The following is a 17,802-nucleotide window of genomic DNA, read 5'->3' as shown; positions in this document are numbered from 1 at the left end:
GGCATGATCCCCATCTGACTTTAGGTGAGTGTTTCTTTTCACCTCTGCATGACTCTCGCGTGAACCGTAAAGTCTCTTTTTGCTTTTGAAATTTGATTTGTCATTATTTTCCTGACTATTACTCACTAATGATTATTACTGCAATGCATACAGACATCTTTGGGTTTGTTTAGTCATTTGCATTATTAAAGTCATCACTGGGAATAGAGAGTTATATTGTTATTAAGTCAGTACATCATCACTGTGTATTGCAGTAATAAAAATACATTTTTGAGCAAATTGTCAAATATTTTGTGGTCACTCATGAAGATAATAGGAATGTTTCTAAAAAAGAAAAAAAAAAAAAGTTTTTTTTTATTCTTATTTGTGAAATCTCCCACTATTTCTGAGAGACTGGGGTCATGGGTTTGTAGATGTGTTTTTGGAGCTGCAGGAAACTCTCTTCTGCTGCTGATTCAAACCAGTCTTTCAGAACAATCTATGAATGCATTGAGAGGAAAAGACGAGATTGTCCAGAATCAGCAGAACGGTGCTGCTTCGTCTCTGGCGTGTGACCTATGACCGCTTACACGCCTGTTTCCATGGCAGCAGTTCCACAGAAAATCCCCTTCAGCTCCGGGTTTTGTTTAATGTGTTGTGTAATATTTAATTTTATGTGATATCTAGCTGACAGCTTCACGTTTATCAGAGCTCATGTTGCTGCTTCTAGCTCACTGGACCCTGTGTAACTAATGAAGTTTTAAACTAGCCAACATGCTTCTGTCAGTTTGGTTTTGCAGGTTAAAATAATAGTGCACAATGAGAATTTTGGTTTCCAAACGAGAAATAAATGTGTTTTTTTGCATAAACCCAACAAAAGTACCTTTATTGCAAAGGAATTATAATTTAAAATGACAGTTTAGAGTGATCTAGATACATTCACCTACACTTACCCGCGTTCTCCAATGCTAAACATGATCTGGACCGAATAAATGCTTTCAAGACACATTTATGATCCTAATAGTTATATGAAAACTGAGATATTGAGCGCTGATCTTCTTAACATCAGTGATTTAATGACAAGGACTCAGGATGTTCTGTCTTTCTATGTTTAGTCCCTTTTCAAGATCAGATGAAGTTGGATGTGGTCACACAGTTTAAACTCTTACATTTACTCTGGTGAAGTGTGTAATTTCTAGAGTAATGACTGTTTGCCGATGATCAGTGTACCAGGGCTTATGCTTGACTGTATTTCACTGATAGACAACACACCTCACCTTTACTTGTGTGTGTTTATTGCTAATGTGTCCACTAGACCGCATGCTTGTATTCATTCTGTTTCATGTTCTACTGAAGTAGAGTTATTGTCATTTCTATAAATGTGATGTTTGGTCTTCTTCCACAGGAACGGTGCTGGTGCCAGGATTCAGGATATAAAGAACTGACGAGCACAAGCTGCCCACAAATAATCACGGCCAAGTCTTTCAAAATCATAATAATGCATGCTCCATTTTGGATTGCAAACAGAAAGTGTCTAGTGCTGCAGTGCAATGTAATGTACGTGGAAGCGGGGTGTTCGTTAATCATAATGGGCGTGATCTAGATTAGCATCACTGTTTCTAGATCGAGTTCTTGTTCTTTACATGATGAGGACATTAGATGCCCGGCACCAGCACCCTGACGATGGAAAAGGAGTTACTGACAGCCAAAAAACAGACTTGACATCAGACATCAGTCGATATTCCCATTGGTGGTGCTGTACCTTTTCAAACACGATTCAAACTTACAAGAACTTAACTATATTAGTGTCCACACCAACGGACAATAACGTTCTCTTTGTCTTTTGAGGATATTAAATGCTCATGTTTAAGTCAGATTGGCTGATGATGTTTTTTCACTCATCAGCGGGAAAAGAGCGTGATTCCAACTATATCGCTCTTCTGTATCATGGTGTGGACTTCGCCGTTCTCTTAGAGTCAGTGATTGATACAACTTCTTGGTTATAGTTATTGTTCTTAGCGTGAACGGCTCTTTATTCTTCTAGATCTGGTGAGGTGCGGCTTACGGTCACAGCACACTCTTGACTCCCTGTTTGAGTCCTCAGGTCGGAGTAGAGCCGATCGTCCAGTGTGGACGCCAGTTTGTCTGACGGACTGATGTCAGTGAGAGCATGACGTATGTAGTCTGAATCCTGATCCGGATTAGTGGGATCCTGCATGAGTGTGTTTGTATGTGAATGCAAATGAGAACTAAATGTAGCCATTGGTCCACCACAGTCCATCTGTGAATGTTTATGTGAATCTGTGGGATGAGCGTTTGTTCCCAAGTCCTCCGGTCTTCCACAACGCCTGGCACTGTTGTCCTTTGTTTGCGATGAAAAGAGATGTGGGCTTGTGTTGTTGCTGCTGTTGTTTGCGTTTTCCTCCAGGTCTGGACCAGAATTGCCTGTTTCTGAGAGCGGATCAGCATCCTCCTGCTCTGGACCGGATTTTCCCGGCTCGGGTGATTCTGTACTCGCTGCTCCCTCGCTGACCTCCTCGTCCGCGGCGCTAGCGATGCGAGGCAAGGTGCTGTGGTAGCGTGTGTCTAAGGGGTAGTTGGCGCTGTCGCCTCGGCGTAGTGGATAGCAGCGCTGACGCTCTAGAGATGGTGACAATCGAGTGGCACCGGGGTCGCTGTACTGTTTGCTGCGCTGCCACTGCTTCCTGAGATGGATTCGGGAGCGGTGCCGGTGACGCAAGGAGGGCGAGCCCTGTTGGTCAAACTGGGGGTCATGGCGTAGGAATTCATTAAACAGGGCCTCCGTCTTCTCATCGATGCTGTAGTCTCTGCGTTGGAAGCGTGGCCTGGGTTTGGTTATGGGTTCTTGGTGGGGAACTGTAGCGGGAGTGTCTGCCTCCAAACTTGCGCTGCTCTCCGATGCCTCGTCTTCCAGCTCCTCCTTGAACAACCGTGCCTCAAAACTCTCACAGACTGTGCCTTTGCGTCCAGAATTGGTGAAAAAGCGGCGACGTTCTGATGCGGTCTTTCCAGAGCTACTCCCGTGCGATCTGAATTCCTCCGGAGCCTTGCAAGGAGCCTCGATTGAGGCGTATCCGCTGTCCATCTGCAGAAGCTTCCGGTTGTTTGCCTCTCCGTCGCTTCCTCTCTCAGAGTCTACGCTGTCGTGTCCAATTCTCCTCTGCCCAGCTTCCCTGACCATGTCATCATATGGAAGCTCTCCGTCCCCGTCTATATCATCATCGATGTCTTGCGACTGATAGCCAGGGACGCCCGCTCTCGATGCTCCCGCTGAGCAAATGCTGTCAGCATCGCTGCGAGTGGAGTCCCTGTCGTTGCTGCTCAGGTCGGAGGAGGCGTACTGCTCCAGTGATGCTCTCAGGCTCCAGATGTCGCGGTACAGGTTGGGCTGCTCTAGACTCTCCTGATGAGTCACTGGTCCATACTCTTCAGCACCGCCTCCTGATGCTTCTGCCATCATCTCCTGTCCATCCTCTTCCCCATCCTCCACTTCCAGAGGTCCATGGGTTGGGGGCAATGTTGGAGTCCTGTCTTTCACTGCATCTGAGTTGACTCTGAGCTCCATTACAGCTTCTACCTCTAACCTAAAGGTAAACAAAGCTGTTATGTTACAGTAAAATGTTCTGTATTACTAGTAGAGTAAGGGCAGGAAAATTCAGTTTCATTCTGCAAAAATTCTAGATTGTACTTAAAAATATAATAAAAATAATTTTACAGAATCTAGAATTTGTCAACGAGCATTGATTTTGAGCAATGAGCATTTGCCCAAGATTACTCTATTCAGTTGCTAAAAAAAAAAAACCTAGGAGGTGCATCAAGACTTGTTTTGGAAGTGGGCCGCGATTCCTGAAACTGAACATTTAGGTGCATAATGTTCCTCTAATTCAGAGATGTTCAATCTTGCTCCTGGAGGACCACTGTCCCACACAAGTTAGCTTCAACCATAATTAAACACACCGGAAGCATTTAATCAAAGTTTTTCAGTAGTACAAGAAATGTTGAGAAAAGCGTGCATGGACAGGTTGGAGCTAAACTTCAGCTGTTCTTGTCAAACCTGTCCTGGGGACCCACCACAACTGCACATCCTTCATCGGTCACTCATGATTTCAACAAACCCAGCTCATTAGTAGAGACTGGAAGACTTTAGTTGGATTAGACCGATAAAGGCGATATCCAAAATGTGCATTAGTGGGGAGTGTTTGAGAGCTCTGTTTCATAGGTCTGGAGTGTCCAAACCTGCTCCTGGAGGTCCACTATCCTTAAATGTTTGTTTACAATCCTTATTAAAACACAACTAAACCAGCCAATCATGGTCTTCCAGATCAGAAAAAACTTTCAGGTCAGGTTTGAGATAATCTCGAGGTCAGGGGTGCCTTAATCCTGTTCCTACCTGCAGCTATACAGTGCTCCTGAAAATCCCAGTAATTCATCTGCTTAATTTGTGTTTGGTCAGGGTTGCAATGAAGCTTTGCAGGAAGGTATATCTCCAGGAAAAGGATTTGGCACCCCTGCTATAGGACATGTGCTCTCCGAGAGCAGGATAGGATGCCCCTAACTCAAGTGTGTCTAATTTTTACTCCTGAAGGTCCACAAACCTGCAGAGTTTTGCTCTAATACTAATTAGACACCTGAACCAGTTAATCAAGGATCACTAGAAACTTCTGGGCAGGTGGGATCAAAACTTTATAGCAGTGGTTCACCAAACAATGCACATAGGAGATCCTGAGGTGAAGTGGCTGTACCTGCTGAGGGCAGGAGGAGCTCCTCCGGTGACATCCAAAGAACCGGCCGAGAGGCGTCTTGGTGGCTCCTTCTGTGGCTGTGCAATGGGTTTTTGCCACAAGAAGTCGCTGACTCCAGCGTGTAAGGTTTCTTCTCCCTGATCCAGAGTCTCGCTAGCCGCCCGCTGCCTCTGAAACGCACGTCTCCGCGGAGAAGCTAAGGGAATGAAAGGAAAACATGGGAATGACCAGGAAGTGCAACTTTTGAAAGGTGGCCCACATCTGATTTTATTGCTCACATGTGACTCAGATCACATATCGCATGGAATCTGATCTTTTCAATTCTGAGATCACACAGTGTGTTGTACACGTCAGCAGGTTTTGGAGCTACAGAGAAGCAAAGAAGCTTGGAAAGGAGGCGCCATGACTCCCCTCATCCTCAATAATGAGCGCATGTAATGCAATCTGTAACTCATTAGCAGGAAATGAGCATGCCGTACTGACTGACCTTTCACATCAGGTGAGGAATAATGCGTTTATTTTATAATCGACTTATCAGGAAGCAGCTTTTGTCCTGAAATCTCTGAACCAATCAGATCTCACTCCAGTCACATGACTGTAACCAGACTGAGCTACTCTAGCCGTATTGATCCGGTATTGATTCCTCTTCTTCAGGCTCAGTCAGGGCTGAATAAGATCTCCGTGTGTAAAACATTGTTTAAGGAGACTGCAGGATGTCTGGCTTTGGATTGTTTTACAGAATGTGATTGCTGAATAATACTGCAGCTCATATCATGAAGAATCATTACTGTTCACTGAACTATGAAACATCTTTCAGGAGACAAAACATCCTCTACAGTCCCAGAAGAGAGTTTAATCAAACTGAACTGCAGAAACGACTTGATCTGAACTTCACATGTGGTGTTTCAGGTCATCCTCACCTCTCATGTCGAGACTCGCTGCTCTCTGGATGGTGTCCTGTCTCCATTTCTTGACACTGAAGAATGGACCCGCTCCCTCCAGGCTGGTGTGGCGTCGGAGCTTAGACAGGAAGTGGAACATGGTGCCCTGAGCTGGACCTGCAGCACCGCTGGCCGCACAGGAAGTGGAATCTCTGTCCATCAGCAGGCTTCTGTTCATCACCTCGATCTGGAGAGGAAGAGACTGTGAAAGTGTCCAGCAGGTCACAGGTAATGCCGGTCAATCTCAGACAAACATCCGCCTCATATTAACACCCACACTCTGTAACACGGTGATGAAATCATTCTGTCCAGATGCAGATGCAGTGCATTTAAATTAAATTCAACAAACACTGATATGCACACAACTGTACTTTACAATTTACAGTCATGCAAATAATTTATTGCCAGTGTCACAATGCAAAACACCCTATATGACTTTTAATTTGTTCATGCAAAATTTAAATAAAGCTTATAAAAAATATTAAATATCTAAAACATTTAATGAAATAAGATTATGCACTAAATAGTTACAGTGCATTTGTTTTGTTTAAAGATGATCACCAGTAACATTTTTCTAAGGCATGTTAATAAAAATTACTTAAATGTCCTAGTTGAACTATGGCCTAATCCTGGTTTAACTTAGCCCTGTCTGTGAAACCGGGCCATTGTGTGGGACTTTTGATTTATTGTGCCCATATACGCTCCTGTGTTTATTGACTAATGCATTTCATTATGCTCGGCGTGACTCACGGTGTGTGATCGAGCTGGTTTGGCCGTGTGTTCAGTGCTGGAGTTCAGTGTGTTTCCAGGCAGAGCACTGCTGGGGCTTTGAGCGCTCCACAATCCTTCAGTCTCCGACACGGGACGCTCCACAGGCTGAAAACACACACAACATAGAGAGCTGACTACACAGGGTGTATCTAAAGACATCATGCACTCCAGACTGTAGCCAATATAATGATTCTGCTTTCTGGGCCCCTTTGTATGCAAGTATCGCATTCATCCTTTACTGAATCCCAAAATGCATTGTGACAAATCACTAAAAAATCTGTGGAATATCAAAAGGTTCAGCCTAATTGAAAATACTTTATTTTACTTAATAATTATGCTCATTAAGAGTATGACAGCCTTAACTTAGCAGCTTACAAGGTTCCTTCTTCAGTCCAGCACATGGTTATTAATAACAATAACCATAAAAAAAACATGTTCATGACTTGAAATAATTTAATTAGTATTAGCTGCCAATGCAACATATTTCTCATTTGAATTCTTCATTTTGATTGGCTGACATGTTCTAACAGGTTGATTAATTATTATAATTATTTATAATGTTATTATTTTTTATTGTCAATAGAAAGCCGTTTCAGAAGCTGTGAGTCAGACACACTGACAGCATAACGTGTTGCATAACTGAACTGCAGCTCTTTGCAGAAAATGAATCAGGAGTGAGTCAGTAAGAGTTATGATGAACTTCATTTAGTTTACATGAGAAAGAGAGTCGCATTTACATCCAAATGATAATTCATCTACATGGAGCCCAAAAGTGCTGCTGTAATCTGCTGAAACACTTTCTGTTCAGGAAACGTGACTGAACAGAAAGTTTTTGTGTGTCTGCTGATCATTAAGCCCAGTAGGAGTTAGTTTAGTTGTTTGTATAATATAAGAAGTTCACTCACATCTCACTTCACAAAAGCCTGTATTGCGAGATGTGTGGATAGATAGCTCACTAGTGCATTTTTAATGTTTTCTGCAGTGCATACGACAGAAATAAACACACTGCTGATGCTCTTCATGTGTGAGGTGATGTTGGAGAGATATTAAAGCAGCATGACGCATGTTACCTGAAATATTGAGAGGGATGGGTGTTGTGAGGGCTGTTCGGTGAGCATCACGCTGTTCTCTGGTGAATCACACTCCAGGATGGTGAGGATCTTCATCGCCGGCGGCTGCATGTGCAGGTGCGTCAGACGAGCTTTCTTCAGGTGATGAAAGTCTCCCTCCGTCAGTGTGTACCTGAGAGACCGTTACAGCCTATCATGATCCAGACCAAGTCAAAGTCTTCTCAATATTCAGTTATTACATTTCCTTTCTTGAAACATGAACTTCACATGAATCTCTGACAGACAGATGGAAGTGGACAGTAACATAACCAACCAATGTTTAACTCTATTAATCAAAAACTAAAAGATCCAAAAATGTAATCTCTTAATTGAACTAATTCAACCAACATTTAAATGTTGTAATCGAAAAAATGACCAACTGTTATTTACATTTTTTAAACGACCAAAACTGACTGACAATTAAAACTAAATCTCATAGTAGAAAAAAACGAGTAACCAATATTTAATTCAGTGAATCAAACAAAACACCAAAATTATATCTCTTAATCAAGGGTGTGGAGGCTCTTGACCCTTGACCTTTATGTGTGTGTGTATGTATGTGTGTGAGTCTGACCTTCGACCTGTCTCCTGGTCTTTGGCACTCTGCTCGTAGATTGCGGCCTCATTGAAAGAGACTCGTCTTCCAGTGACCGACGCAGACAGGAAGTGATCCACGTCCGTATCGCCATGACAGCTGGAAGAGGACAGCGACTCGCCGCTCTCGAGTCTGATAGTGACATCTGAGGAAAACAGAGAAACATCAGTGATGCACATTTGTTTCTCTTTATAAATATAAATCTCTCAATCGAACGGAACGATCAACATTTAGAAATCTCGAAAAACGGAAGAAACTGTCAACATTTAGAAATCTTGCAAACGAAAGAAACAATCAACATTTAGAAATCTCTCAATCGAACGAAACTATCAACGTATAGAAATCTCTCAAACGAACGAAACGATCAACGTTTAGAAATCTCTCAATCTAACGAAACGATCAACGTTTAGAAGTCTCTAAATTGAACGAATCGATCAAAGTGTAGAAATCTTGCAATCAAACGAATCGTTTAACATTTAGAAATCTCGCAATCGAATGAAACGGTCAACATTTAGAAATCTAGGAATAGAACGAAAAAGTCAACATTTAGAAATCTAGGAATAGAATGAAACGGTCAACATTTAGAAATCTCGCAAACGAAAGAAACTGTCAACGTTTAGAAATCTCACTCAACCGAAACGATCAACGTTTAGAAATCTTGCAATCGAACGAATCGTTTAACATTTAGAAATCCCGCAATCGAATGAAACAGTCAACATTTAGAAATCTCGGAATAGAACGAAACGGTCAACATTTAGAAATCTCACAAACGAAAGAAACGGTCAACATTTAGAAATCTCGGAATTGAACGAAACGGTCAACATTTAGAAATCTCGAAATCGAACGAAACGATCAACATTTAGAAATCTCGAAATCGAACAAAACGAAAACATTTAGAAATCTTGTAATCGAACGAATCGTTTAAATTAAAAAAATTTCGCAATCGAATGAATCGATCAACATTGAACGAAAGAAACGGTCAACATTTAGAAATCTCGGAATCGAAAGAAACGGTCAACATTTAGAAATCTCGGAATAGAACGAAACGGTCAACATTTTAGAAATCTCGTAAATGAACGAAACTATCAACATTTAGAAATCTCGTAAATGAACGAAACTATCAACATTTAGAAATCTCGCAATCGAACAAAACGATCAACATTTAGAAATCTCGCAATCGAACAAAACGATCAACATTTAGAAATCGCGCACTTGAATGAAATGATCAACATTTAGAAATCTCGCAATCGAATGAAACGATTAACATTTAGAAATCTCGCAATCGAATGAAATGATCAACATTTGAGAACAAAACGATCAACATTTAGAAATCTCTCAATCTAACAAAATTATAAATGTAAATCGAACAAAACTGACTGATGTTTAAAAATCTTTTAATCAATAAAACTGATCAACATTTAAAAATCTCTTAATAAAACTGATCAAAGTTTAAATCTCGTAATCAAACGGTCTTAAGTAGTCTTTGGTTGAAGGCTTGGCCTGCTGTGTTTGTGTATAACTCTGTTCTCACGTTCACCTTGTGTCGGCTGACTCTCCTCTATGTATGTGGTGTTGGTTTTCTCCAGGTCATCACTGGCTCTGAACACCAAACAAACACAAATCACACCAAGATCATGAGACCTGTTGATTTGTTTAGCTTGTAAACACACACACACACTATATGTGGTGATAAACCGGTTTGTCTACTCCAGTGTTTTGAGTCGTTTCTGAGGGTGAGAGTGATGGAATGAACACTGTTTCTGGAGGTTTGGAGGCGTGAATGTTCTTCACCTGGAGTAGCGTCGCTCTCCTCGACAGCAGCGATGACAGAAGACCAGCAGGATGGACAGGAGGACCAGCGTCCCGCCGGCGAACACACACAGAAGCACCAGCAGCGTGATGTAGTTTTCCTGAGAGCCAGACGCCAGCGGCATGTCCTGGAATGCATTTCAAACCGAGATATCTGTTTCAAAATACTGTGCATGTCATCAGTGAACCACAACAGACTATCAACTCCATCTCCAGCCTTCCTGTAGCTCAGTGGACCACAGCGCTCGCAACACAAACGTCATAGGTTTGATTCCACATGGACAGTAAGGACTGACTTGAATTCAGTGCAAATCGCTGCCAGATGCATGAATGTAAACATCACAGTGTGTCCATAATAACCACATACAATTATTAAGGTTTACATTGAAAACAGTAAACACAAAAATACAGAACACATTGAATTAAACTGGTTTCATAACTGATTAATTTTGCAACATTAACAGTGTTGTTTTCCTATTTATTATAAATCAACCATAATTATGCGACTAATGCTGTGAATTGATTAAAGGAATAGCTTCACCCAAACATATATTACTTAACATTACTTCTGTTGTTGGAAACACAGGTTTGAATGATGACAGATTGATCATTTCTGGCTGAATGATCCCTTAAACTTGTGTTTACTAGGTACGTTTATTTATTTATATGCAACATTTCATACACCGTGGTACAGACAATTTGTAAAAAGTTTTATAATTAATCATTAAAAATAGTTGACTTAAAAAAAAAAAAAAAAGGACTGCACTGATTTACCGTAGGATCCTTATCAAATATCAGAGGCATTATTGATGCGTGCGTACATACTGCAGTCACTCGAGTCTCTAAGCAGCGCTGGATATAAAACAATTAATTCAGAGAGATGATTGATTAATTAGTGCTGAGCTGACTGTAGGAACGAGTTTCAACATAATCAAAACTCTGGCAGATCTTCAGTTCAGTTTCTGCTTCTCTGAATGAGAAACGAGGACATGAGCACTAAAATTAGAGATGGAATAAAGCCTTGAGCCACGACGCATTTACTGCAGCTCCTCGTGTGTGTGTGTGTGTGTGTGTGTGTGTGTGTGTGTGTGTGTGTGTGTGTGTGAAGCAGACAAACATTAAGTGCATGTGCTTATGGAGATTTTCCATCTGTGCTCCATGTAAACTAATTAGTGTGCAGCACTGAGACACAAACTGAATCCTGTGAGGGGTTTCCCTCATTCAGGTGAATCTGTCCGTCTGTGTCTCCATGGCAACCGTCTCCCTGTGGCCCCACCCTCACCTGAGGAGCTTCCTCACCTAACGCAGGTGAAACACCACTGACTTATGCCTGTAATATATATATATATTGGATATTTCAGAGCATCATAGTTCTACAAATGATTTTTAAAGATGTATTTGATTGATTTCTATGTCTGTCACAGGTTTAGCTGATGGTGGATGTCGTGTACCAGACACACTGAATCCTCGGGTGACGTGATTGTGAACACACCCATTAACACAAGCTGTTCATGTTTTTATCGTCTGCAGCAAATTAATTTGGAAACAGATTTCCTCTCACTAAGCTTCAGTGTGTCTCCAAACAGCACAGACTTTCAGCAGAGAGATGCCAGAAGACCGAAAAACACTTCGTCTGCAGTCTCTCACGCTGGTGTTCTGCATGAAAACTACAAAAACAGCGGCTCCTTTACCAAAGTTTCCCATTCATTTATACAAAGGAAATGAAGACCTATTTCAAATCATCAATTTGGTTATTTTGGAAGAATTTTTTTTTTTTTGCAGTTCAATTACGGCAACATTTTCTCACCTGCCAGCTGCATAAAAGACACCAGACAAACATAATGCATGAGTTCAGCTGCTGGAACAGAATCATATTATAAATCCTGCTTCTTTTATATTTTAGTTTAGTTTTTGCTTTAACTGAAGTGACAAAATATACACCCGAAAAAAAAAAGTGTGTGTGTGTTGGTTGTACTCACAGTGGTGAGGCGCGTCTGTAATGGAGACTCATCACTCATGGTCCAAAAGCTTGTGTGAGACGCCTGTGAGAAACACAAGAGAAAATGACAGGCATTCAGACGGACAGACGCTCGTCCATCATCAGGACCCCGGAGCGCTGACTCAGCAACATGAGCACAATCACTGCAGAACGACCGTCCATCTGGATCAGAACACATCTTTACAAATATGGTAGAACCATCACTTCTACCGAAAAAGACTGCTTTGCAAGTAATCCTTCTGATATATCTCAATTCCTCAGCAAATCCAACAGCTCAGAAAAATGTGATGTTTTCAAGAAACTATGGCCTCTCTTTCTAGCACTTTAAATACAGTTGCTCCTTTACGCTTAAGGAAGGTTAAGGAAACCAGTTTGACACCATGGTATAATGAGCATACTCGCACCCTAAAGTGAGCAGCCCGAAAAATGGAGCGCAGCTGGAGGAAAACAAAACTAGAGGTATTTCGTATTGCTTGGAAGGAAAGTAAGCTATCCTAGAGAAAAGCATTAAAAACTGCTAGATCTGATTACTTTTCTTCTCTTTTAGAAGAAAACAAACATAACCCCAGGTATTTATTCAATACAGTGGCTAAAATTACGAAAAATAAAGCATCAACAAGTGTTGACATTTCCCAACACCACAGCAGTAATGACTTTATGAACTACTTTACTTCTAAAATCGATTCTATTAGAGATAAAATTGCAACCATTCAGCCGTCAGCTACAGTACAGAGAGGAAGAATTGTATAAACTTGTTAAATCATCTAATAAAACAACGTGTGTTATTCAGGAGGCAGACACAATCTGTCAATTTAAATGTAGATTAAAGATCCATCTCTTGAACCTGGATCCAGATCTGATGGTGGATCAGCACCTAGAGATGACCTCTACAGCTCTAGACTACTAGAGACAGATCCCCTGTGAATGTTATATAAAGTTGTTTTAAAATATGATGTGCTCTCATTTTTATTTAATAATGTCTGAATTTATTACTTAAATTAAATTAAAATGAATAAATTCAATGAAAATGCCTTGGCAGCTAGCTGAAATAACAAGTATTTCATCTATTATAATATATTTTATTTCAAGTACAGTTTAAGATCTCTGTTATTACTGACACACACAGTTGAGTTTATGCAGGTCACGCAAATGTTAATGAATGTTATGTTTGATTACACTTGTATGACACAGATGGTCATGTGACGCGTGTCCTGCAGAGAAACGGGCCGAGACGCACTGGACCGAGACACACTCCGGTAGGACCGATGATGCGCACACACACACACACACACGTTCAGTGAACTAGAAGCCATAAACAGTCCTGCTGTGCTTGATTCAGCATTCATTACAGCTGTTTAACTCCCTGACCGCACACACACTGACCATTAACCAGCGACTCTGTGCTTCCTGTGCATGAGTGATGCTGGGAAACTGAGCACACACACACACACACACACACACACACACACAGAAAGCAGAGCCAGAGATGCCCGCTGATGTCACTGGGGCATTATGGGATTGATGGAGGATGCTGTGGTGCTGATAACTGCAGAAAGTAGGACAGCAGAGTCTACAAGCACTGCAGCTGCACACAGAACACACACAGCGCTCGAGTGAGCTATTCATGGAGGAGATCTTATATAACCTTTATATATATATATATATATATTTACAGTGTCGGGGAGTAACTAGTTACATGTAACGGAATTACTTCATTTAATTACTTTAATTAATGGAAAAAAAACATTTTTAATTAAATTATAGTTACATATGAAAATGTTAATGATTACAAAGCGGGTCACATCTGAATTCTTCACACACCCACACACAGATTGAATTGATTTCTTTCATAAATTGCATTGACTGCTCTAAAATATGAGACACCGATGTTTCAGGAGTTTTCGATAAAGAATACTGCTTTACACGATTATCTTTAAATGATTTAAATTATAATTTAGAAAGTAATCAAATGTATTCAGTTAAATTGCTTTGATGAAGTAACTGAAATAGTTACACTTTGTTTTACATTTTAAATAGGGTAACTTGTAATTTGTAAGATTACCAACACAATGTAATATTTTAAAACATTGAATCATAATCTCAACATGCAAATGTGTGTATGTATACACACACACACACACACACACACACTTATATATTTGCTGGACATTAATAAACTCAGAATGAACCACTAGCCGGTTAAATGGAATAATTAAAGTCTTTAAGCAGAATAAATGATCAGGGTCTGAAGAGAGAGAGAGAGAGTGTGTGTGTGTGTGTGTGTGTGTGTGTGTGAGAGAGAGAGAGAGAGAGAGAGAGAGAGATGCTTGTTTCATGCGCTCTTTACATGTGAATGTATGTCGCGCGTTACATAAATCATATAAAGACTCACACAACCGTCTTTTGTTGCGCACTGACGCGACGCGCTGCTGACTGACGTCATTATTCATGTTTTAATCCAGAGGCTTGACATCACATCTCGAGTTCGACGCGACGCGCCATCACAGTCCGGACGCGACGCGGCAGATTTCCATCATCGCGCAACCAAAAACGCGTTCATTTGTTTGTTTATTGATTAACGCCAGACGCATGCAGAACGCGACGCCATGCTTCACACGCGCTGCATTTCCAACAAAACGCGTTAAACGCAGGCAGACAGGACGAGCGTCGCTAAACAGCGCGCGTGCACGCGGGGCATCACTCACCTATGTGTAATTCATGCTGTCCGAACGAGGGACGCGTTATAAGCGCTCGCCAATGGCACGACGCTCCAGCAGCGCGTTACATTTCATCCGATGGCAGCCGGAGTTTATGAATGAAGCGGAGTGAAGCCACGCCCACTGGCGCGGGTGACGCGCGCGCTGGGATTCTCCTCATGTGCGTCAGAGAGCAGGAGGAAGAGGAGCAGGATGAAGAGGAGGAGGAGGGTGGTGCTTCACTGCAGAAACCACTGATTCACAAAACCAGAGCAAAACCCGAACCGGGTCTGAGCCACACTGCCTCGTGACGTCATGATCTCTCTCACACTCACACACTCTCTCTCTCACACACACACACACACACACACACTCTCTCTCTCTCTCTCTCTCTCTCTCTCTCTCTCTCTCTCTCTCTCACACACACACACACACACACACACACTCTATCACTCTCTCTCACACACACACACACACACACACACACACCCTGCTCTCCCCCCCCCCCCCCCCCCCCCCCCACACACACACACACACAGGCCTGTGCTCATGAAGGTGACAGATCTCCAGATCATCAGTGTTTCTGTGGCAGAGCTGATCGATCCTCACATCACAAATATTGATCGAGTGTTTGTGGAAGACAGACGCTTGTGTCACTTTCCCAGATCAGGGGTGATGATGGAAAGCTAATTATTTTAATGTCATACAAATGTCATATTAAAATAAGTTATTTAAGAATAAAATCAATCAGAATAAGGTGCTTATTTGCTATTAAATCATAAAAATGTAAAATAAAATTTATAAAATTATAAGAATGCCAAATTTAAAGGAATAAAATAGTCAAAAATAATATACAGAAACATTTTAATGTAATCTATAATTAAGTCTATCAAACAAACATTAAATTCAAATTTTACATTTAAATTATTTAAAAATATAAATATTTTATTTGTTAGGCTGCATTTCGTGACCATTCGCTGATGTCAGTGAACGTGAAATATAATTTAAAAATCTCAGTAAGACTATATTTCAAATATAGGTTAAAGGGGTTTGGCTAACACAAACATTTGCTGACAGATGAATATTTATAACTAGCTGAAATAAAATCATGTAAATGTTTGTTTTGCTAGTCCACTTCATTCCCCGGTGGCGTCAGAGCTGTAGTTCTCCTGACGGACACACGGTGTCGCTGCTTCCCTTCAGATCTGACGTGATGCAGAAACTCTATCTAGATCAGAATAATCTGGAAATCCCATGTTTTGCTCTCCAGGATTAAGTAACCCAAACTGAATTGAATCACAGTCCCTAAAAGAACATGCTGATGGAGAAAAATTTGAGATGGAGAGAAAAATGGCATTGCTTTTGCATTCTCTCAGAAAAATTTTGCATTGTATTCATACAAGCATTTGCTCATGAACCGCACTGGACCAGTTTGAAAGTTTATGACATGTTTGCTCCTGAAATCCACCCTTCTGCAGGGATCAGAATAATCCATGTTTTTTGTGTTTATTAATCAAAAGTATCCCAATCTTACTAAAACGTTTTGAACAAGACAAACTGAGGATTTAATCCGGATCAAAACCAAGATTGGATTTTGTAATCTAATCCGAATTCAGAATAATTTTGGCTTTTGAACAACCCATTTTCAAGATTGGCTGCAATCCAAAGGTCAAAATATGATCAGATTACCGTTGAACAGCTGTCTGAGAACATCATGATGAAGATCAGCTCATCATCAGTGATGTTTATGAAGAGCCTCACTGAATGTGTGACCCTTGACCTGTATCAGATCAGACTCATTACTGGAAGCCTTCGTAACCGTGGGCCGCAGCGGCTTCCTGCTCGTTCTCACTGAGGCCTGGCTGTGTTCGACTGCTCTGACATCTGAAGCTCTGAACTGCTTCTCTCGCTCCTGTCACTGACAGCACAGAGCAGACAGGAAGTGAAAGAGATCAGGCCTCTGCATGCACGGATGTGAAACGGGTTCTGAGAGTAAGAGCCGTGTATATACACAGAACCTGCAGAACTGACCTCTGACCCCAGATGCAACACTTTTGTTCATCAAGGACGCATTCAATTGTATATCAGTAAAGACATAATGTTATAAAAGATTTCTCTGTCAAATAAATGCTGTTCTTTTGAACTTTTTTTATTCATCTGTGAATCCTGAAAAATAAAATGCATCAAAGTTTTCACAAAAATATTAATGTTTTCAACTGATAATAATCAGAAATGTTTCTTGAGCAGTAAATCATCATATTATTCTGAAGATCATGTACACTGAAATACATTACACTTTAAGAAGACATAATAATAATATTTCACAGTTTTTACTTAGCTTATATGACAGGATCTAAGATATTTTAGTTAAGCGTAAACATAAGCACAATGTTCCTTATAAACGTCATGTGTGTGAGAATCCTGATGATTTACTGTGTTTTCTGTTTCTCCTGCAGACTCCTGATGATCATGTGACCTCAGAAGATCCACTTCAGATGATTCCTGAACACACACAGCTCCGTTCACTCTTCACTCACTGGTTCTCAGAGGCTTATTAATCAGAACGAGGTTTTAACATGTAAAGCCCTGTTAGTGTTTCAGAGAGCTGAGAGTCGCTGTGTGAGGATGAGGAGGATGAGGATGAAGAGGCGGATGTGGGCTGGGATACAGTGACGCAGTGGCAGGAAGGAGCTATTTCAGTCCTGCGATGGGAATACAGTGGATCCTGCTCCGACGTCACCAGCTCCTCCACAGAATCACAGTCACATTCCAGCGAACACACGTCTGAACAATCCTCTCATCAGTCACAGCGCAGAGGAACAGACCCGGGATTCAACATCTACATGCAACAGTAGGACAAAACACCAATAAAAGTATTATTTCTGTCCACTGTAAGAGATGTTGGTGGTCTCAACGTTTCATATTGAATGTTGCATTGAAAATGTTCAGTTGATTATTCAACATATTCAGTCCATATATTTTAATTGAGCACACTGAACGTTTTCAATGCAAGTCAGCATCAAAAGAAATACTGAAAAAGGTTGAAACTATTCTTGCTCAGAAATTGCTAGTAGATATCACAGACAGTTACAAATAAATGGCAAGTAACATTGAGTTAAAAGTGCAATTTAGTAGCGGAA

At 41.1% G+C, this 17,802-nt stretch overlaps 1 protein-coding gene across 2 annotated transcripts; it reads right to left on the bottom strand.

Annotated features, from left to right (window-relative positions):
* Positions 1 to 448: 448 nt before the first annotated feature.
* Positions 449 to 14,990, bottom strand: LOC113111465 (voltage-dependent calcium channel beta subunit-associated regulatory protein-like). 2 transcript variants are annotated; one of them, XM_026276222.1, is made up of 10 exons: positions 14,672 to 14,990; positions 11,947 to 12,009; positions 9,950 to 10,095; positions 9,696 to 9,757; positions 8,138 to 8,303; positions 7,525 to 7,696; positions 6,434 to 6,559; positions 5,663 to 5,885; positions 4,743 to 4,938; positions 449 to 3,584 (listed from the first exon to the last, which is right to left on the bottom strand). In XM_026276222.1, the coding sequence occupies exons 2-10, from the start codon at positions 11,983 to 11,985 to the stop codon at positions 2,012 to 2,014; spliced, it is 2,703 nt and encodes a 900-aa protein (XP_026132007.1). In that variant the 5' UTR covers positions 11,986 to 12,009; positions 14,672 to 14,990; the 3' UTR covers positions 449 to 2,011. The 2 variants fall into 2 exon arrangements, with proteins under 2 accessions (XP_026132007.1, XP_026132015.1); XM_026276230.1 differs by having other exon boundaries at positions 450 to 3,584; positions 5,663 to 5,870; positions 14,672 to 14,987.
* Positions 14,991 to 17,802: the final 2,812 nt, after the last annotated feature.

This window comes from Carassius auratus, chromosome 2 (genome assembly GCF_003368295.1).
Source record: "Carassius auratus strain Wakin chromosome 2, ASM336829v1, whole genome shotgun sequence".
Classification (NCBI taxonomy): Eukaryota; Metazoa; Chordata; class Actinopteri; order Cypriniformes; family Cyprinidae; genus Carassius; species Carassius auratus.
This window is presented reverse-complemented; position numbering and strand designations above follow the sequence as displayed.